The following is a 23,017-nucleotide window of genomic DNA, read 5'->3' on the forward strand; positions in this document are numbered from 1 at the left end:
TCGCAGTAGTCGAACACCAACAGGTTAAAGTACAGAGTGGCTGCTGCTTGTTAAGGACTTCAAGATGCAGTGGTCAACCACAAACCATCAAACGGCACCTCTCGTGAGCTCTTAATCCTCTTACTCACCCTCTGTCACTGCTATTTATCGCATTTTAATTGATTCATAAAAGTCACTCTTGAGAAATTAAGTTTCACCATCTACATATGAAACATGAAGGCTAATTGTGCTGACTCAGTGGGCTGTTTCTGTTTTAGCTGCAGAGTGTTAAACTACTTATGAAAGTGCAAAAATCACAAGTGGCAATTTAGGACAAACCAACCTTTAAAAGTCATTATACACCCATCTACATAAACTATACACCAGACCACTATAAAAAAGTATTTCAGTTTAAAGCTTTATGAAAGCTGCAGAATTACACATGACATCACTCGGCGGTGAGATGATAAGACTCCACACAAGTGGAAAATTAAGTACTTTCATACTGTTTTAGCACTTTAGTCCTCCTACCTATTTCTGAGCAGTTGTGAGGGTGAAAGCTCAAAGAGTGCAGTTTCATCTGAACCTATATCCTCTTGATTTCTTACATCCATTTGTCTCTGTACTTGTGTTTTTCAGGAAGGAATCAGTGACATGACAATGCGCAAAACGGATTTTCGAACTTCAGGGTTCAAAATGGCCGCTGTTAGCAGTGGACTACCAGCAAAGTTTGAGCATAAAGCATCAAACAACTTTCCTCTCATACAAGTCCTAAACTGTTCATGGGATACTGAAACATTGTGCAAAAGAGACGACGCACACACATATAAACTTTGTGCTTCAATGATGTTTAGATTTTGTGAAGAAAAAGTATTTAGCCTATGGCATGAACCTGGTCCTCTAAAACAGCCGCCCCATTCGTTGGCCCTGTTTCCATTCCCTCTGCACAGTCAACTGTACCACATTATGCCATTCCCTTTCAAGAGGAACACTTTTCATCAACAATTCTACCCCAACTTTCATTCAAACAACATTAGCAGAGGAAGCGAGTGAAGTGAAAGTGCTGATGACAGCCACCCACGCTCCACCCGCCTGCTGCACAGCCTCTCAGATCGATCCTTCAAGGAAACTTCCAGAGAGAAGGGCAGCAGCTTGCTGCTGACAGAAGCTGCCTCGGTCTTGACGGAGAACCTCCTAAAAAGCTCCAGCAAACTCAGCTGCACTTTTGGAACAAAAAGTGAACTGGCGGCAGCCCGGGCTGAGGTTTCTGCACTGTCAGGTGCAGCCAGGGGAAAGGAATTCCAGCTTGGCGAAAGGAGCTGCTCTGACGGATGAATGATCCTGAGCAGTGTTTGTAATTCATCTCCCAGCGTGCCCTCTCCTGTCCCTATGCGGATCAGGGGGTGTGTGAGGCCTCCATCACAATTACGCCTCCACAGTGAGGCTTAACTGTCACTCATAATGACCTTTGGGGTCTCTGTATCTCAGGCAGGTATATCCACGCTGGCCACAGGTTTCAGTCTAACAGTGTAGATGACGAGAATACAGGGGATTAAACACTAAAGAAAAAATAACGTAATTCTCAATTTTCCCTGGCTGTCCCAGTCAATCATCTTCCTAAACCTTGAGGCACTTGTACGGCGCTCTCTTTGGCTTTAAACATCCTTTTGCTTTACTGATACTACTAGGCGCAAAAAGGGACACATTGTACTCCCTTAGCATGACCAGCTCACAACATACAGCTCCGAAGTGTCTCAGAAATTTAAGACCGAGTCCGAATGAGTGTCAAGAAATTTCCTGCGATAGTCTTGATACAGTGCTGCCACTTAAGGAACAATACTTGCCATTATTCTGCAGAAAAAAGCACAAACCACTGCACCCCTCAATTCTCTGCCCTTTCACCCCTTTGGCGTCCCTATGGCTACCCACCCACACCCAGGGGGTAGTGGTGCATGGACTGTGAGAGGGTCAGACAGCATACGAAGACGAGGGAGCCTCAAATCTAATTTTACTTCTAAAGTTCAGTTACATTACGAAAAGATAAATTACCTCAAAGGAACATTGTGGTTATGGCTCGTAGAGAAATTATGAATGATGCTCATAGTGGTTATTACTTCAGTCTGTTCTTTGTCCTTTTAACAGTAACATGAACAGACCTTTCCAGTTAAGAAAACCCCTCCATTTCCCCCTCTCTCCATGTTCCTTATAATATTTTTCCTTCTTCTTGCTTAAAACAACAGTGCCATCCCATTCCTTTGCAAGTGTCAGCTTATGACAACAAGAGAGGAGGAAAAACACATCCTCTTTTCCGTTTTCTACCTGGCAGCACTTGGAGAAACGTGTCCCGCTGGAGCCATGCCACTCTTTCACTAGTACAGCCATTCTCATTTTACACACTCATCTCTTTCTCCCTCTAGGAGAGAGGGAATAGATTATCCCCCCCTCTGAGCGAGGCCAGAGGGAAGAGAGAGGGAGGCGAGAGCTGGGCTTGGACTTTCAGGACAAACTGTAATTCTCCACTTTGTCTCGGGGTCGAGAACCCATCTGGCCGCAGATTCAGTAACTCTGCTTCAATAGGGCTCTGTTTACTCGAGTAGCTAGGTTTACACAGGCAAAGTGAAGGGTTCATATAAAACGCATTAACTGAGAATAATCCTTTTGGTCTTTTGTAAATAGGATGTAATGATGGGGGATGTCCAAAGAGGGTAACCATTTTGAAAAGGCTCAGAAAGGCCAATTTGTGTGCAGGCAGAGGCTCAGTACCAGATCCCCTGAACTGTACAACTGTGGTTTCTGACATATCAGTTCCAGCGATATATAACTATAATTTCATATAGAAAATGACTTATTCGGGCAATATACACATATGAGAAAAACTACAAATATGTAACCGCTGTGAGCATCCGAAGAATGTCCACAGTGAAACTGAACCTCTACTTTTCCTCCTAATTTTCTTGAGTTTTGTAATGTGTAAAATGAGAAGCACATGTCATGTTTTTATCCAAACTACTTTACAGTCTCAGGCATGCACACATTAGTTGACCCAATGAGACTTGAACATCTGAAACCAGATTTATTGTTCACTGTTAAGGTGTAGCAACAGAACCTATGCATGTAGCCTTTGTAGCTAAATGTTTTTCCTCTATAGGGATGCAACCAACAATTATTTACATCACTGATTAACCTGCCAATTATTTTCTTGATTAATCGATTAATTGTTTGGTCAATAAAAACAATAAAATCAATAAAATCGGAAAATCAGTCAGAAAATAGTGAAAATGCCTGGTACGATGCATTTTAAAACCCCAAGCTGATGTCATCAAATAGCTTGTTTTGTCCAATCAAAAGACCAAAAGCCAAAAACTATGCATTTATTATCACATGAGACAATGAAAAACATCAAACCCTCACAAGAGAGAAGCTGGAACGTGGGAATGTTTGCTATATTTTGCTTGACAAATTGCTTAAATGATTAATGGATAGGTACAGATGAGAGAGTCAGGAAAGGTGGGAGATAAAGAGGGGATGACATGCAGCAAAGGGCCCGGGTCAGAAACAAACCTCGGCCGTTGCGGTAAGGACTGAGCCTTTGTACATGGGACACCAGCTCTACCAGGTAAGCTACCAGGGCACCCCAACTCTCTTATAGTGAAGACAACATGAAACAAGTTGATAAACGGCTCAGTAATCTTCATCTTTTCAGTATCACACACCTAACAAAGCCATTTCTACTTTGACCCTTCTGCTTGCTAGGACCGTCGCTCCCTATAGCAGCGAATGAAAAACCTCACAATATGACCTGATAATGTACGATCCGTCTAGTGTTGCCATTGTGCTACCAACAAGTGAAAGCCTTGCATATGTCAGTTCCTCTGCAGGAGACACCAACAGAAACACTGCTGCACAAGTGTGTGTTACTGCCACTAAAATACAGTATAGCAGTAGAACTTTAAAAAGGTTTGATGGTTGTCCTATCTGGCTGTCAGCCCTGGTGTCTCCACAAAGCTGAGCAGACATGGTCTCATGGGGCCACATGCAGTCCACATCAGGTGGAGGACCACATGGAGGGCAGCCAGCATAAAATAAAAGGGCCATGACATCATCCTCTGTCCCTCAACCCCCAGTGAATGATAGCAGCAGATAGAGCTCTGACTCTGGCACAGTGGCATTGATTTACAGCCCTGTCAGTCTGTCTGTCACAAGGCACACATGCAACTGATATTCAGTGTGTATGCGTGCAGAAACAGAGGGAGCGTGTGTCCGTGTCCTGTATCAAGTTTATTGATTACAGCGACTCTCATGTTTGTGTGACCCCCGAGTCATCTGTGGTGTAAAAATGTACGTTTAATTTTAGTCTGAGTCACGAGTCTGTCTGTACATACAAACTTGATATATGTGTCTGTGCTTGCGAGAGCAGGTGTTTTTGTTGCCTTAAACATGTCTGCATGTGTGCGAGCATGAGTGTTTGTGTGCTGCCAGGCCCTGGCTGTGAGCTCAGCATGAATGAGTGAGAGAACCATAAACACCTGAGGAAGCAGGAACACACAGACACCCTCTCTGGACCATATTTATGGTCCTGATTGAGGCGGGGGGAGGGGAGGGAGTCGTCATGCACAGCTCGGCTCTGGCTGTGGCGAGGGTCCAACCAAAACACCGGGGCTGTTAAAGCCCCTCTGGATGAGTCCCAGGGGGCAGTGGAGCGGGCGGAATGCAGGCCTGGGTTTAGAGGTTCAGGGGTACGTCCTGTTGTTAATGAGCTCACCCCGCTGGGCCTCTCTGGCTCTGAGCCCCTGACGCTGCCCCACCAGCCACACCGGCACTGCCACAACCTCTTCCTCCAGCCACAAAGACTGGACCTGAACCACTGAAGCATACCACACTTCCTGAACAATGTGGGCATCACTCCATGAACCTGAGATGATCTCAAAACGATGCGTGTCTCCAAGTGCACAAGAAGACGGTAAAGTGCTATGTTGAAATGGTCTGTGCAGCGCTGTAGAATGAACATGCCTGAATGTGTGTGCAGGCCCATGTGTGAGTGGATATTAAGAGAAGCCCCTGAGACGTGACCCCAGACGATGGAGATACGAGCACTTTCCTAAATGATGCATGTCTTACATGCTCTATTAGTGCAGGGTAAACAGCACTCCGCATACACACTTTCTGTGAACGCTGCCCTGCAAGTTTATTTTAAATAGCACATTTTTGTGCACAAATCAAGTGAGGTCAACGTGCTTTACAAAATGTATCAAAAATATTAAATAAGAAATACCACGTGAGACATTTAACCATATGTTACGTTTATAGAAGGGAGCTCAGAATGTAAGTGAAAGGTGGATAATGATGCATACTTAAGGTTCAGATGAAAGTTTTAAACTAGTTTTGAGGATAAACTAACATCTACATGATCTACTGCTTCAGTGTTAACGATAATTATCATATTTGTATGATAATTTCGACATTCGGATGGTTGACATGTCTTAATTTTACTTTGTTCCATACTGTAATAGTGAAATGGTACGGAACTGGTTTGGAGCTAGCTTGATAAATGACCATACATTGACTATGCCTATAATTTATTACAGAAAACTGACCCTGGATCTGCAATAAATTAGAGTATCTAATCACTGCTGATCTAATCACTATCTAATTTCTGTGAGATAGCCATTGTCGCCACCTGTCACAACCCTCTATAAACTCTTTGCGGCTGTATTTCACGTTCTAACTTTTGATTAGTATGGTTTACCTGTAACATATTTGCTATCTAGAAGTGTGTGTTGTAGTCCACATGATAAACACCGGCCTGAAGTTGGAAGGAGCCCATTGCAGTCTACAGGGTTAACCGATGGATGTACCACGACACAGACAGTTGCTATAGATTTATGTTTCAAACTCAGTTCTGGCTGCTCCGCAGTCTGGATTTGAATGTACAATAGTTTGCCCTGAATTATGATAATTCTGTATTAATTCTGAGTATTTGTAGACACCAAGCTGAAAACACACAAACATAACACGTGCACTTCTAGCGTGATTTCTCACATCTTTCTTGTCTGTAACTCTAAAACCAATAAAGCTCGTATAGTTTCAGCTTATATATCAGACATTTGATCTCTAAAGGCAAGTTCTATTATGCTCTACTCTTTCACCTTCTGGCCAATCAAGTGAGGTCATTTCTCTTTGGTCAAGACAATTGGCTCCTCGAGGGGAATGCCTGCACCTCTGTCAGGTTTGAGCTCCAAGAGTCAACCAGAAATGTCTCTAATTTGGCAAAACTGCTGGTGCAGTTCATCCAAACCTCGTCTTCAGTCCAGAACTAATCACAACCATCAGCACCACCCCCCTCATCCCCACATGAGCAAATGGAAATATGTGCAAAGACCAGCTCAAAATAGAGCTCAAGAGTCAGACAGGGGCAATGACTGTAGAAATGATCATTTCTACACGTTATCCGTGAGTGCAGCATTTTAGTGGCTGGGAAACTGAGACCGAACCAGAGGAGGTGGGGGGGGGGGATTGTTTGGGAGGTCTGTGATATGAGAGGCCATAAATGATGTCACCACAACACACCACAGCGAGATCTCTGTGATGTGGTGGTCTGTTTGTGGTTTAGTATACATGGGAGTGGAGGAGGTTTGAAGGTCGGCTTCATAAAATCCCCACCCACTGAGCCACAACACTTGAGCCTCTCTTATGTGGTGTTGTATATGTTTATGAAGTCATAACTGTGACAAATGAGCAGCTAGATCACCAGGACTACTGGGAGGGTACAAAAACCACATACGATACAGTGTAAGAGAAGAATATCTGATCTAAAAGCAACTTCATTGTATTCTTATGTTTTTGTGGTCCAGAATGTGGATCTAACCGGGGGCCGGGGGTGAGACAGCGGTAAGAAGGAGACATGACTGGATTTTACAGCGATTCATAAGACTGATGGAAAAAGGGGAGCAAGAGAATGAAACAGTCGAAAGAATCAATCGATTAATTGTTTACGTTTCCTTCTCAAATGTGAAGATTTGCTGTTTTTCTTTGAAATCGAATTGAATATCTTTGGAATTGAATACATTATATCTTAAGTTATTTTCAGACATTTCATTGACTAAACAATCAATGGAATAATCTTTCTTCAAGCCTAAAATGTATCACCTCGAGCGGATCTTTGAAGTGGCTTTAAAATGAAGCTTTTTCAGTAACTTGTATTTATATTATGAAGAGGACTTGGAGCGTGTAGGCAGTGCCACTCCGCCATTGTATGTATGTTTTGTCTCGACTGGGGTTTATGTTTTATGTTTTTGTTGTATGTTGGAGGACCCCAATGGAAATAAGCCTTTATGGAAATAATGGAATGAAAATAAGGCTTTCTTGCGTTTTAATCCTTGGTGATTGTAACTACTGCTGTCCAGAGCTATCCTGTCATTCGGTTATCAAGAAAATAGTCATCAGGATACAAAAAATGAAAATAATCCATAGTTGCAGCCCTATGTAAAAGAGTGAAAGTAGGTAAAAAAAAATGCACTGCAGCTTTATGAAGCTAAACAAAGAGGGAGAAGTAAGATTAAGACAGGTACTGGAATGCTGACAAATTAGTCGAGAGATGGTGATTTGCAATCGGTCCGGGATCGTGACAGAGATTACCAGCCTTCCAAGTGGGCTGCAGACATTGCGTCCGTTGAACTCATCACAGCTGTATGGAACCAACGGGACCCCGAGCGTACCCGCTCCATCAATGCTGCCATTGTCTCAGCACTGACGTCAAAATGGCAAATATGCTTCATTACCTTCTCAGAGCCCACCTAAAGACAGTGGCGCTGTGTTATACAGAGCCTACATCACGCCACTCTATACCTGCAAGCTGAGAGACGGTGATCTGTTGAAGGGCAGGGAGCAGACGAGGTTAATGCAGCTTTAATGACATCAGTCGCCGAGTGGATCAGGGATGAGAGAAAGGAGGTAGAGCCGACACCTCCACTCGTGAGGAGGATTTCAAAAAGGGCAGGATTTCTAAAGGTTTTGTCTTTTCTTCATCTTTCTACATGATACCAGTTCACTTGGTCTTATCTTGGCAGGAAGAGAGTGTCTTTCTTTGTCTCTCTGCTCCCGATTGCGTGATCTGTCGGTCACTCAGTCAGCGCACCAGTCCACTTAAACTACTGGGTGAGGGGAAATGCCTCTGCTTTATTGGGGACAGAAGAATACTCCAGCTGCCATGGCGTGCGTGTGTGTGTGTATTTGTGCGTGTGTGTGTCTATTTTCATCCCTAAAAGTTTTTTTGCACTGCTGACTCAGCCCACTTTATTTCTTTCTGACTGCAGGAAAAACAGTTTTCAATGCACTCTCAGGGGAAGTCTTGGGAAATAATAAATAAATCAGTAAGCAGAAGAGGCATTTCCAGTCCAGGAGCCAGATACATAAAACTTAACTCAGAATCAAGGCTAAGTATGTATGAAACTTTAAAAAAGATTCATCTGCCATGCATCTGTAGTTCTTGAACTTCACTGCCATTTATTTTAGATTTAAGAACAGACTAAACACAAGAAGATGCAGGTAGATAAATGGAGCGTAATGCATTAAACCAAATGTGGTTCTTTATGTAAAGACATAATATCAAATAAATAAAATAGACGTTACAATAAATAAAATGTATAATCTTATCTCCTGTAACCCTAAATGAACCTGGCTGTAATACAAACATATTCTAGCATTACTGTGCCTGTTATTTGCCTTTGGTCTTACAATAGTACAGTCAAACATAAATCATAGAGACATAGGGAGTCATAACTATAACTCTTATAAGTCTATCATTATTATTCCACAGCCTGCATGGTTTGTGCTATACAGTATGTGTTCTGTATGTGGTTTGCATGGAACATTTCAAAATGTCATAATAATATTATCATAATTATTAGTATATATTCCAATTTAAATACCTGAACCCCTCTATGAAGTATAATTTTGGGGGGGTTTCATAAACCTGATGCATATACCAGCACACACTTACATAAGAAGAAGACAGTATGGAAAGAAAGGCAGACAGGAGAAGAGAAAAAAACTTCCCTCCACAGCTTGGTTTAGTTAATTTTAGGTTGGCTGGTCTGTGTTTTCAGTGGTGTTGTTTGTTAATTAATGACTATAATGACAATTCCCCTGAGCGGAGCAGCGTTGGCTGAAAGGCCTGGACGCTCCCATGTCTAATCTCATCTGGGGCTCTCAGCCCAGTCCGCCTTCACTTCAGCTGCTTCCAATTTGGGATCAGCACTTGTGCTGCGCTGGCCATTTACATAACCATGAATATCAGCTGCTGTGGCCTTTTCTGCACGCTGGCTGCAGCCTGCCTCCCTGTATGTATGTGATTTATGTGTCCTTGTAGATCTCTGTTCATGATTGCATACGTACTCTGGATGCGGGTGTGAATGCAGCGAATCAGTATTTTGTGAATGAACTGGAGCAAGAGATAATGTTTAACACGTGCTAATGTAAACAGAAGGGGATCCAGGAATGTGACTAAAAGAAAAGAGGAGGGCTGGATGTAGAGGTGACTCTGTTTTGTCAGCGTAATGACTTTGATCGTGCTGCTCTGTGTGGTCTGAGAGGAGTGGGAGTGGAGGTCACCTGCTCTCGTTCAGCTCCCTCCCCTCTGACCTCAGGCTGGGGTCGCTCCACTCACAGCTACTAAAGCCCGCTGCCATTAAAGCAGCTAATCACACTGAACAGCTGCATCCCTCACTGTACAAATCCTCGACACCTTGCTCTCCCACCCACACATTCACTCTGGCAGTCAGACAGACACATATACCGTTGACTCCCACTCTTCTTTTGCTAATGGCAAGCTGCAGCCGACTGATGTTTAAAGCAAGGGGTTTAGCGTGTGGGCCTGTGATAAGCCGCGCTGAGCTGTGAAAACACAGATTACATTTCTGTGGCTTATTAGAGATAGCGCACCTCTGCCTCCCAGCCATACCATAATTGCGGCCCAAAAACCGCAGCCTCCGCTTGGCTGTGAGAAACGGCTTGATGGGGACCCCCACGGCAGAGCCTTGACAAGCGTGCTAATTCAAGTCTACGTTCCCCCATATGTTTTGCTGCACGGCGGCCCCCTCCTGTGATAAGCTGCAGCCATATTTCTTTTAAGTGCTGTCCTCCATAAATCAAATCAGGTCTGAGATATCAACTGCTTTCTCTCTGTGTCATCTTTTAAGGCTCCATCACAATTAGCAGATTAAGGGCAAAAGTCCTATGATATAATACCTATGAATTTTACTGGTTTCCACGACTGCTGAGTATGCAATCACCCTTCACTACTGTAGTGTATGTTGACGCTGATGCAACCTGTATGGGATAGAGGCTCTGAGGGCCAGCTCTAATGTAATAATTCTGCTTTTATAGGTTACATTTGATATTCATCATATCACAAAATTGCCTCTAAATGAGGTATAATTTTGATATTTGTGCTTGATGCAGCATAAGTTGGGATATCCCCATCTGAAAACAAGCATTTACTTACTTGGAATGCCAAAGCCAACCAGGCATACATTAAATCCCTGTTTCTGGCAGGCTATGAAAGTGCCTCCATCTGCAAATACTTAGCCTCTTTTTTTTTTCTCAGGCTCAATCAGAGATAAAGACCATTGTGTTCCAGGTCCAGAAGTAAGACAATATCTCCCAAACCTCATAGAAAACAATTAGGACCCAGTAATTACACCACTGCCCTGGAATTCCAGCCAAGTCCTGAGGTCGGAGTGAGGAAATAAGAAAAAGAGAGCGAATGTGAAAGGTGCCTGTCTGATCTAGTGTTATCTTACTCTGATTGGACTCTGATGGAGTGAGTTTGTTTATCGGCCCGTGTGATGTAATGTTTTGCTTTTGGAGCCCTCAGTTTGAACGTGATAGGACAAATATGCTCATAAGCCTGCGTATGACTGGATGACAGCATGGCGTGAACTCTTCCCATAATGTTCTCTTGTTTATCTCAGCGCTCCGCTGCTTTGTTTTTGGAAACGCGTAATCCAAAACTTAAACAGAGACACGTTATCTTTACTTCAGACTGGACCTGTTGATTTATGTATATTGACCAATTGGTTGGCAGGCCGAGGGGTGAGAACGGAGAGACACAAGAGAAAACAACTCTCTCATCTCCATTTGAAATATAACCATATCCATGGCCATACTCTCAGCTTATAATGCACTTCCTTTCCTCTCTTGCACCTTAAAACAGCCCCCAGCCCAACAGTCCTGCTGGTATGGACATTGTTGAGATCTGCTGTAATGCAGACCGGCCTTGGGAGTCAGACGTGGCCGGGGGCTTTCGGGGTGGCCTGGTGAGAGAACAGTAAAAGCAGGGCAGCGTGAGTAAATGAGCGGATCATACACATTTTCCACAGTCTGTGAAAAGCAGACAAGCTGAATGATGGGAGCAAAGGTATATAACCAACACTGAAAGGTCTTTAAAGATATATGTATCCGGTATTAGTTATTTATGAGATTTATGAGATCAAAGGCAATATGTTTTTAATGTCTGACCTAGACAGTAGATGATAGTTGTTTGTTCTTTTATATAACAGCGGTGCTGCGCTTACGGAACCTTTTTAATTCAGCCTAACTCAAGGTCAAACAAGGGCTCCCAGCCGTCTGGAAATCCACAAAGAAATGTGTGGAGATTTGCAGATGGAGCCACACACAGGTATTAAGGGCCTGGATTTGAAACTTGCACCCACTGAACTACGAGTGCAGCTTTAACTTCACTTGGCAACACTATGGCAACAGATTTAAGCACAATCCGGTCTCCAGCTTTGCCTGTGCAGCAAGCTTTTATTTCTCCTTAAAGCGGCGAATGAGGCAGACAGCAGCGAGGTGTCAGGTTCTGCGCTGGCAAGAGGTTCTGCTCACGCGGCAGGAGCAGAACAAAGCGCCGGTGGCCCTGGATAGCGTCCATGGTGCCGGAGAGTAAAGGCCCTGTGAATGGGACCTGTCACTTCCACTCAGCGGCGCCTGTGATCTGAGCCACCCGGAACGACGCTCAGATAAGTGGCTAATCCCAGCATCCCTGCTGGCTCGACAGCCCCCTACTGCCATGACAACCGGAGGGGAATCTCCTCCAGCAACAACTTAATTGGATAATTTCCTCCCTGTTTGACTGTGTGTTCCTCTGCTTTTGTTAAGTAAAGTCTGGGTTGTCTGAATGCGAGTGTGTTTTTGACTTTGAGAGTGGGGAAGGTCTAAAACAAGCACGACATTCAGGCAGTTTTTGATGTGTGCCATGTGTAAGCAAGCAGCAAAAGTTGAAGCCACACTGCAGCAGACTACAGGCCACAGGGAGGCCTGAGAGTTGCTCTTAGCTCACCTGGGAGTGGGGAGCATAAACGGGAAAAACAGCCTCTGCTTTCAGTACCACAAAAAAGTCACCACTTTAACCACTCTAAACATTTATTGTCCTTTGTGTCGTAAAGCCTGACGATTTATGTTACACCCAGTCAAGTCCTGGGTCCCGGCATAAACAGTCGCTCCACCCTTCTCCCCAGACGGCAGAGACACAGGGGCCAGTGCCAGGGGATGTCATTATACACTGGGAGTGTGTGTGTGTGTGTGTGTGGTGGGCAGCTACTGTCGTCGAAAAATGAAAACAGCAGCGTGCTAGCATGGCACTTTAAGAGGATGAAGGCTTGGTTTCGGCAGGACCATAAAACCACACAAAAGAATCAACCCTTACGTAGCACGACAACTCTCACACATTAAAACTGATTAATAAAGTGGAGTAATCTGACTCACCCTGAAGAGGCTGAGGGATCTTATTTCTTAACTTCATTTAGAAGACAGAAGCAGCCTTATGTAAGCCTAATGGAAATCACTCCTGTTTTAAAGTATTACTCACAGGCTACAAGGCAGCAATGCAAAACAGAGGGTGATAAAAGAATGATAAAAAGAGGAAACGGAGGAGCAGGTAAAGGAAAGGGGACACAGTGAAAGAGGCAGCTGAGAAAGAAAAGAGAAAACTGACAGAAGTCAAACTTGTTTCTCTAAACCATCTCTCTGTGCCAGATTGCGATGTTGGCCCCCTTCGAGAGTCCTGACTGTTGTTCATTTCTATCAGCTGCTGTATAACGAATGTGTGCGCGTGTCTTTCCGACTTGACTGACCTTCTTCACAGGCGGTGCCGCTGAATCTTGGACAGCATTTCCACTCCAGAGAGGTCACAGTGCGGTACACCACTTTATAGGAAGGCCTGACCACGGTCCTGTAGCTGCAAAACACACACACACAAAATCTGAAGCCATCACATACACACACATAACGACAGGTGTCTGTGTATGCACTGTGACTGTGCTAACCCACTTTCCTCTTTGGCATGTGAATGAGTTATTTTTGATGCCTTTATTTATTTTCAACTGGTGTAAATTTGATTTCTAGGTGCATCCGCTAAACCTGCCTCATTTACATGTTTTATTTCCTTTGTTTCCCAGAATGCCTTTTGTCTACCCCCAGGGACAGGTGTGAATTTGTTGTATGAAATGCTTCAGGCGTTCTTTACTCAGAACACAACATGTGGTGAAGCTGTGTTGCATTTTGATCTACTGCGAATGATTTTGGGTGGAGAAATTGGTATTTCATACAAAAGATTTCCTCATGAACTACTGATGACGCTGCGTTCACTCACGGTCAGCTAATGGGAAGAACTAGAAAACCAGCTGTTATTCTAACACAGTAGTGTTCAAGCATAGTTACCCCATACTGCTAGGCTTGTACCCACGTCATTAAAATAGCCTAAATTAGCTACTTTTGCAGTGTTACGTATTTGGAGCTGTTCATTCAACCAAATACAAACAAACTGTATCGTAACTGCATCGATTGAATTAGTGTTAATTTTGGATTTTATTTAGATGTAACTGCCAGTGATGGTGGCTCAGCAGCCATTTTACAAATGGTTATTTATATACATTATGACTTGAACATGGCACGAACTGTAGTAACAAATGGTGAAGCTAAAAAAAACCTCTGAGTCAACAAACAAGAAGAATGACTATAAACCATTCATTTTGAGAAAGAGGAGACTTTTTCTGCTATTAAACTCCACTGCAGTTAAAGTCTAGAAAAGGAACCAAATAACAGAAATGTAACTTCCACAGTTGTTGTTTTATGTATTTTAAGGTGAGTTCTTCTTCTCTTTAAGGGGTTCAAATCTCAGTGTACAGCAGTAGCAGTAGTGGTAAGGTCTCTTCGTTTCTTACCTCCCTCCTGTGCATCCCTGCGGCCAGCGGCATGTCTGGTAGACGCGCTGGAGGATTGTCCCATTCTGCACCTGGCAAGTCACTGTCTTAGTGACCGTATGAGGACACCAGTTCCTGAAGGGAGAAACAGAGTGAAAGTCAGAAATGTGCAGAATAAAAGTTGTTGCTTTTAGATACAGAAGAAAATCACATTCTCAAAGTAAATAAATCGGGAAAGACCCGTGTATATTTTCAAAACACCCTCAGTTAAGTGCACTTAAACACACTTAAAACAGGCTCACAAAAGGAAATTAGCCATGCAGTCACATTCAATACACTGTTGTCTTCCCGCAGGTTTAGATTCTTCCCTCCCTTCCCCCACCCTTTTGTTTTGAAACTTCTTTATGGTGTTTACACGGTTTTAATCAGCCACGAGATTTGCAGGAGTGCCATTGTGGGCTGTATTTACACTGCGTTCTCTCCTCTATCAATACACATCCGTTTGCATTCAGCTCTCAGGGGAGGTAAAGTCCCTCTGGAGGCAATGAAGGACGAGGTCCCACACTGAGATTAGAGTTTTTCAACACGGGTTAAAGCTGGGTCACGAGTCCACTCCCTTTCCACATTATCAGGATCCACTCAGGCTGTTATAAAAATGGACCTGCTAGGGGAAAAAAAGCTTATGCAAAGGTCAGAGGTTAAGATCTGATAGTGAGGATATGATCACTTACAGCAGTAAGAGTCAAGTGTACTCACTTACATCCACCTCCAAGATATTTCTAAGCAAAATTTAATATTTTCACCCAGTAAAAGGGTCCAGTTATAGCACTCGACGCCACCATGAGACTAAAAGCACCATATTATGTAAAGGGGTTTGGTTTGGTTTAATCCTCACGGAGAGCTCATTTACCCTTCTAACAGGAGCAGATATCTGTTCCTGATAGCGCAATGAGAAAAGTTTAGCTTGAGAGGCCAGTTTCATCTCATCTCTCAGTGTCAAGAAAAGACTGAAGGGCGGTTACTCGGCTTTAATGTATGGAAAACACACTGAGGCTGTTTGAGCTGGCATATGTTACTATTATTTTATTAACAATGAAGGGTACAAATCCCTTGATTACCTTCATATGGCTACAGCTGGAGGAGAAACAAGGAAAACAATTACTATAGCCTGTGTTTACACTATCAATAGATGTATAGAAAGGGGGCTCTGTGTGGAAACCACAAAGTAGGCCGTGTGGCTCGTAGCACAAAGCTTCACTTTGTGTGTTCTGCTGCCAATGTGTTTGCAAGAGTGGGAGTGTATTCCCACCAAAGTCTGTTTGTCAATATGTGAGACCATATGTTCGTGTGTGCGAGAGACAGTTTACGCTAAAGGAAACTGCCAAAGGCGGAGGATGCGAAGCAGCCCTGAACCAGCTCCCATTAACAATCCCCACATGTTGTGGTGGCCGCACACACAGACCTGAGCCAGCGAGCAGGGGCACCTCTACTGCAGCACTTCAAAGATAGTGATATTTTCATATGACTATGTCTATGTTTTTCTCTGGATTATTGATTACTGTTGATGTTTTCCATTCATGTAATAATCATTTAGCCTATAGAATGATAGCATTCTGTATTCTTTGCTGCGTTTTGCTGCCAGATTAAGTTACAAATGAAAAATAGCTTGAGTCTGAGACAACATATCCCAGGGACTATTAAGAAGTAAAAGGAACTGCAAGTAAGACACAGTTTGAATTCATCCTAAACTTCTCGAGTAGAGCGAGTAGGGAATTCATCTGCCACACATGTTATTTGAGTACAGGCCCACCCTTCCTGTATCTTAGTGTATCCATCAGCCGTGAGGCTACAAAAATGAACATGGATCTATATGATTACCCCGTGATTGCTTTCCCTTGTCCAGAAAAAAAATTGCTCTAATCATCGGTGGAAAATTGAAGGAGCTGTGGTCAGGTAGAGCTGGGAGTAAGGGGAAGGGGGGGGTACTAACCCTCCTAACTCCTCCCCACCACTTATCCTCCAGACCCAACAGATAAACATCTGAGTTTCCCAGGCTAAGAGGAGGTTTCACCTGGGAACAGCTAAGATTGTCAACAGGGGGTACGAGAAGGGAAGTGGGGGTGGGTTTTATGGTCTCCCCCTCTCTCTTTGCATTGTACTTATGCAATTACTAAAAAGGAAATGCCAACTGCTGCTGCTTCAGTGAATGAAATAACAAAAGCAGTTGGCATAACAGAGTTTACAATTTCCCAAATGGCTTGAAACCAATACCTGCATTACTTACATAACCTGCTAAAAGTGATTCACACACTACATAATGAGTACAAGACAGCCAGAACAATACTTTCTCCACTGCAGAGAGGATGGAGATGTGAGGATATTGTCCTTTGATGCCTAAAGATAATTATATTAACTGGGTACAGGTAACATCATCTCATCTGGGATGTAAAGACTAAAGATTAAGTCTTACTTACAAGCTCTACAGCAAATAACGTTCCTCATTTTGTTGCTGAGAGCTACTATACAATGGTCCATTGAACTTTTTCTGGCTTTATTCATAAAGGGACGCAGGTGCTTGGTGTCGTCAGTCTTTCACTCTGAAATATTTCATAGTCAACACCTTCCTCTTACTGGAGGCGTCCATGTGTTATTAAGTGTGAAACCCACCAGCACCACGCTGCTTCACTGGCAAAAGCACCAGGTAGGCCCTCAGTGAGTATCAGGTCTCTAAGCACACATGGCACACTCTGAATGCCGGGCCCAAGCTAAATAAATCATCAACCGTCTCACACCGTCACAGTCGCACACAGCCAACCGTTAAGAAAGAAATCCATGATTTTTTAAGGGACAGAAAAATCACAGCTTTGGCCCATCTGTTCCTCGACGCCACAGACGCCAAGACAGTAAAACAAAGGGAAACAAAAACGTGCTGAACCCTAAACGAAAGTAAAAGCTGCCAGAGAACTCATAAACTTGTCAACAAAGACTATATGCTGTGTGCCCTCATTGTACGCTATGCAGTCTGCACCTTTCATGATCACACTACTGAGTTAGTGCACTTTCTGCAGCAGACTGCGTGGGGAGGACGAAGCTAGGAGTTAAACCGTGTGAACTGACAAGAGGGCTGATAAGGGCAAAAACGCTGGTGAGACTCAGCAACTCCCTCTCCATCCAACCATCCATTCACATGCTGTGGGAGGAGGAGGGCCGAACACTCGAAGATATGTTTGAAATGCAGCATGGATAGAAATCTGGAGGAATTTCTCTAGATTTCTGTCTGTGGGAAAAATACTTTGGGAGAACAAAGGACAAATGGCAGATGTGGCAAACGGCCAGACAGGGGAGAGGAGAGGAGGAGACAAAGGTCATTTTATCATAAGGGTCACACAAGGGAGCTTCCGATGGGAGCAGGGAAGTGGAAGGAAAGACAATTATGAAGCATTGTTGGTCCCCACGGGATATAGAAGAGGCATAAGATAAATGTGGTGCCACAACACATGACAAAGAGAGAAATATAGAGTACAGTCACAGCGACATTAATGCCGCCAGAGCAATACGACATTCCTGGAGTCATAATCTGCAGCTTCTGGGAAAGAAACAGAAAGAACCAGAGTAGCCAATTAGAGAATCGTGTAAAACAAAGTTTTGCATTTGAAGAATTATTAAATCATGATAACAGATAGTATTAGGGCTGGAGGGCTATCATATTGCAGGTTCAAAGCTGCTGTGTGCTTTCCATGTGCAGAGGACAGTGAAGATCATCAAAGCACCGCAGCGAGGCCTTGAAGGTCAGGGCTAAGTGACTATTCACAGCAGCCTCAGAGGAACAAGGAAAACTCTCATTTGTCTTTGTCTGTTTTGAGCTTTGAGGTCTGGACACCTGCGAGCTTTGAGCGGTGTCTCTGGGTGTGACGGGGTGGATGCATCTTTAAGTGTTGGCAGCTGAAAGTAAAAAGGGAATTTCGCTAAACTGAAGAATTCACATCTATCACAGCTATGGCTCCATACAGCCTGATTACACGTCATGAACAACATGATTGGGATTGTAACTGTGATTTATTATTTTCTTGATTAATCGATTATTCGTTATGTTTATAAAATGTCAGAAAATGGTGAAAAATCGCCCTCACAATTTCCCAAAGCCTAAGGTGAAGTCTTCAAATGTCTTTGTCTGTCAAAAACCCAAAGAACCAGATTATTTTGTCTTTTTCTTTCTTAATAAATGTAGGGCTCCAACTAACGCTTACTTTTGTTATCAATTAATCTGTTTATTATTTCTTTGATTAATCATTTGGTCTGTAAAACAAAATGCCCACCATAGTTTCGTAAGAGTCCAATGTGTTGTCTTAAGATGTTTATGATTATTTTGTCCAGCCACTAGTCTGAAAGCCAAAGATAATTAGATTACAATGATATAAAGCAGAAAATCCTCACATTGGAGAAGATGGAACCATCACATTTTAGTCATTCTTGCTGAGAAAGTGACAAAAACAATTAATCAATTGTCGGAATAGTTGCAGATTAATTTTTGATGATAATCGACTAATGATTGCAGCTCTACACTGGTATACGATCTCATTCCCTGAAAATAATCCTGGTTAATGTATCAGCCACCGCTGATTAGTAATGGAGCTGTGCAATTGGTGACTGCTTCCTAATATCCGTAAAAAATACATTATTTGAAGTTCTTTGAATGGTGAAATCTAAAGCCACTCTGCTTTTAAGCCACACAGAGCTCAGCCTCCTGGGATCTCTGTCATCTTCATTCCCATGCTGAAAGAAAAAGGTGGATATGGTTAAGACGGGTGAGGAATGAGGGCGGCCACAGGGTTCAGACTGCCTGTCAGACCGTGACATAAAGACGGATAAAGAAGTGGGCTAGACAAGAAATAAAGAAGCAGCTCCCTCCGTAACCCCTCAGTGTACTGAGCTCATATAGTTGTTAAGAACGACAAGGGTGAGCAAACACTTTATCAGCTCCTCTGCAGAGCGACCACACCAGTCAAGAAACTACTCAAGAGTTGTTAATCCCCTTTGATTTGGGTAATCACTGTGTGAAGACAGGACCGGTGCGGGAAGACATTCTTAGTGAAGGTTTTCCTGTGACAGAAAGCTTTCCCTGTCTAAAATTTATATTTACTTCTGTTTGAAGTTCCTGAATCCCAACAACAAGTTTCTGTCATTGAATGTCAAGTTGTTAATACCCATGAGGGATCCCTCTGCTCTCTGAAATCCCCCTGCCACTGTTTGGCTTTGTTGACACACTATAAACTGCTGCTTTCACAGATCTGGCCAGACAGCAGGTGGACTGAGACTGTCAGCTCCCCTCTCATGTCACCTCAAACCCGCCGACCTCTCTGCGGTGGCTGACTCACACCAACAGCAGCTTCCTCTCCCGTCTATCCTGTCCTTCCACTGACAAACAGACAGCGAAGTGACCGTAAACTCATCTCCCCTTCCCACGACGAGCCCAGATGCGGTGGAGACCCAGCTGCACGTGTGTTTAGTAAACATGTCCACAAACCTCTGAGCCATGAGTGACAGGGGAGCTGAGCAGAGAGGTGAGCCGGTGGAGCAAGGCTGAGAGCCACCTGGACACACCCAGAGGGAAAAGGCCTCATCGGAGAGACAGGGGCTTTCAGCCTCCGGCCACGTTCAGCCCACACACACACACACACACACACACACACACACACTTGCAACCTGACAGCACAAATATTTGTAAGATAGGAAACGTCCTCTCATCATTAAGCCCTGGCTAGTCTCCGAGCTAAACATTGTCTCAGTCCAGGAGGGAAGCAGAGCTGGTTAGCGCTCTTGCCTGTCTGTTTAGTCTAGTCTCTCCTTCAGAGACGCCCTTGTCAACAACTGAATCGTTGTATGACACCATCTCATCTCTTCAATCTTGTCTTTATTACAGACATGAAAATCATCGCTCCCTTGTTCACTGTCTGTAACACTTATTCAAGGTGCGTCCACATGGGAGCAGGTTTTATGTGGACAGATCTGAGGATCTAAAAGGTGCCGCTGTGAAGAGCACCCTGACAGCTGAGAGGGAGCAGATGTTGTTGCTGCTCCTACTTCTCAGTGGAGGTGCTCTCAGGGAGGTGGGTGAGCCGGGACAACAATGAGGATGGGAGTCAGCAGAGCAATGTGTGCTGCCAGGACAGGAAAAAGGAAACCGACTGTCAGGAAGACAATAGGACCTGGTAGATGGATGGAGATGGGAGTAGCTCTGTGGAGCCATGCATTGACAAGAAGAAACAAAAAGGGAGGCTAAAAGGCTTAAAAATAGGTTATTATGTGCATATAACAAGACATACTTGAGCATTAACACACAGCACAGTGTGTGTAGGGAATATAATAATAGAAAGTGGATGCTCTCCGTACCTTTTCTGATAGACTGAGGTGTGAGAGGCTGCTGTCTGGTCTCGGCTCAGCTGCGTCCCGGCTGAGTAGGTTTTGTAAAGTCCCGTCTTCCAGGTCCCGTCCACAAACGTGGTCAGCCAGAGGACCAGCACGGTCCAAAGCAAACTTTCTCTGCAAAGCGCGGACACGCTCTCCTGTTGGCGCGGTCCCATTTCCGTGGCATCAAAAGTACAGCCAGAAAAGTTGAAATGAGCCCAACTTCCCCCGGTTAGAAAGCAGACCGGGTAGTGAATCCAGCTCGGGGAGGAAGGGGTGTGTGTGTGTGTGTGTGTGTGTGTGTGTGTGTGTGTGTGTGTGTGTCAAACAGCACCGGGTCGGCTGGAGAAGACGCGCATCCTCTTCACTAAAAGTAGCAAACACGCTCTTCTGTGACACACACACCAAGTCTGACACGCGGTTAAGTGTCAGATAGGCTTAGTCTTAAAATCCTAAGTGAATTAAAGGAAAATGCCGCCCCGCAAACTCCCGCTTCTCGCTCGTGTCTACCTGTGACAGAGAGCAGACACTTGAAAATAAACCTTGAACACTGTGTGTGTGAGAAGTGTGTGTCGTCCTCCTCTCTGCTCTGCCTACCTCTGTGCGCGTGTCGAGCCGAGCCTTCACTGCAGCGGGCATGAAGCCACTTTTATAGCCTCCTCGGGTCTTTTAAAAAGCACAGCCTGCTGGGTCTTTTTTACCCTGCCCCGTTTCAACCCCTTCACGGAGGACAATGCGCGCTCGAGGCGACGGCACATTACGCATTGCATTTGTTCTAAATGAATTATGGGCCGCTGCTTCTCCGAGGATCCTCTGAAATCACTGGAGCTGTGCCGGGGATGAGTAATAGTTGTTTTCTTTGGTGAACACAACTGGATGTAAAACAAATTATGACTAAGTTCCGGTACTATTAGATTTGAAAGGTTATCTTTAAAAGCCCATAAAATAAGATTCATCACTGTATTGTTACCATCATATATGCTTCAACATTTATATTATCTATCTTTCTAAGATGTTTGCCTTTAGCAGCTGTGGTCTGTTGCCTCTCTGTCAAAGCCATCAGTGCCAAGGCGGACAGTGGCAGGATAGAATAGTTGAGGTTTATGTGGGCCATGTAGGTTTACAGTGCAAGCAGCCAGTAACCACAGGTCTGCGGCCCTGCTCCAAACTAAACACCTGGCACTGCAACCAAAAACTGGAGCCCAAGATGTATATCTGTGGTCGGGGTGACTACACCCCTCGGGCCCCTTGGGCTGAGCTGCAAGTCTCACCAGCTGCAGAAGATGCTGCAAAAAGCACTCGTGCAACTGGCTGGTGCACTGTAGATCTGGTGACACTCTCAGCTAATGAGAGATGGTGTTATCACTATGACACTCACAGAGGGGCATTCAGGCTGGCACTAATCACCCCCTATACTACAGGGAGAAAAAGCAGGCAAACAGTACATGCACTTAATGGGACTGAGTAAGCCCACCTGCTCCCAATCACAACAAACAGAAACGGTTTGGGATTTGGGGGGTGGGGGGTTGGGGATGCCTGGAGAATGATGTGTCAGAGTTTTTTGGTTTCAGGGCACTTTGGCATTTTACGAAGCCACTCTGCGCAGGCGATGGTGCCAAGCAGGAACTGGAGCAGTTTAGGGTTCATATAAATCCCTCCAGTCACAAGCAGCTGAAAAACGTTTGACCTCTGAGGAGGGAGACTTTGAGAGGATTTTTTTTCTTATTTCTTGAGTAGTTACTCTCCTGCCTCCATAATTTCCTTCCCCTTTTACCGTGCAAACAGAAAGAGCTGCGACATCTATTGTCTGTGTGAGGTGCGCATCCACTCAAATGAAGTGTAGGTTCATTAAACGACACACCATTCTTTCCCCTCTTTTCAACATGGAAACACAATTCCTCCCCTCCTGTGTTTGGTCATAAATGTGTCCTGATCTTCACTCTTCATGATGGTTGTACCAGTTAAAAGAGAAGGGGCCTGTCTGACCTTTACCCTCTGCCATTCAAAGGGGGCCAGTTTAGGCTACACAATACAGTAATGAGAAGCATGGCTTGATCTCATGTGAGGGTAGAGACTTAAGAGATTTAAGTAAATGTGACATATTTTCATGTTGCAGGTTGTTTGCCATATGATGATTTGCATCTACAGTTAGTCACAGTTTGGTCTAACCAGCACATCCCTCATTACAGCTACACTCTCACACCTCAAGCTACATGTAATGTATGTTGATCACATTATGGCTCCAAACTGTTGGCAGTTTTTATTTCTGTGTTTCTGTGACCTCACTGCCACACCAGCTGCCAGATCCTCCAGGGCGGTCTGATGTTTAGAGCAAACTTCACCTGCTTTGGCATGCTGACCTCAGCAGCCTCGATTACTCAGCGTTGCGCTAGATCTGTTCGTTAAATGTTACAATAAAGCACACGCTGCTACCT

The 23,017-nt window shown here is 44.2% G+C and overlaps 1 protein-coding gene across 1 annotated transcript in view; it reads right to left on the bottom strand.

The window, feature by feature from the left end:
• The window catches only part of emid1 (EMI domain containing 1), a 49,666-nt gene extending 28,908 nt beyond the window's left edge, over window positions 1-20,758 (bottom strand). The window contains exons 1-3 of the mRNA XM_070905066.1: window positions 20,568-20,758; window positions 14,199-14,312; window positions 13,110-13,213 (exon numbers count right to left, since the gene is read on the bottom strand). Of these exons, the coding sequence (XP_070761167.1) occupies window positions 13,110-13,213; window positions 14,199-14,312; window positions 20,568-20,758 (409 nt within the window). The remainder of the gene's footprint in view (window positions 1-13,109; window positions 13,214-14,198; window positions 14,313-20,567) is intronic.
• Window positions 20,759-23,017: the final 2,259 nt, after the last annotated feature.

Source organism: Enoplosus armatus, chromosome 4 (assembly GCF_043641665.1).
Source record: "Enoplosus armatus isolate fEnoArm2 chromosome 4, fEnoArm2.hap1, whole genome shotgun sequence".
NCBI lineage: Eukaryota > Metazoa > Chordata > Actinopteri > Centrarchiformes > Enoplosidae > Enoplosus > Enoplosus armatus.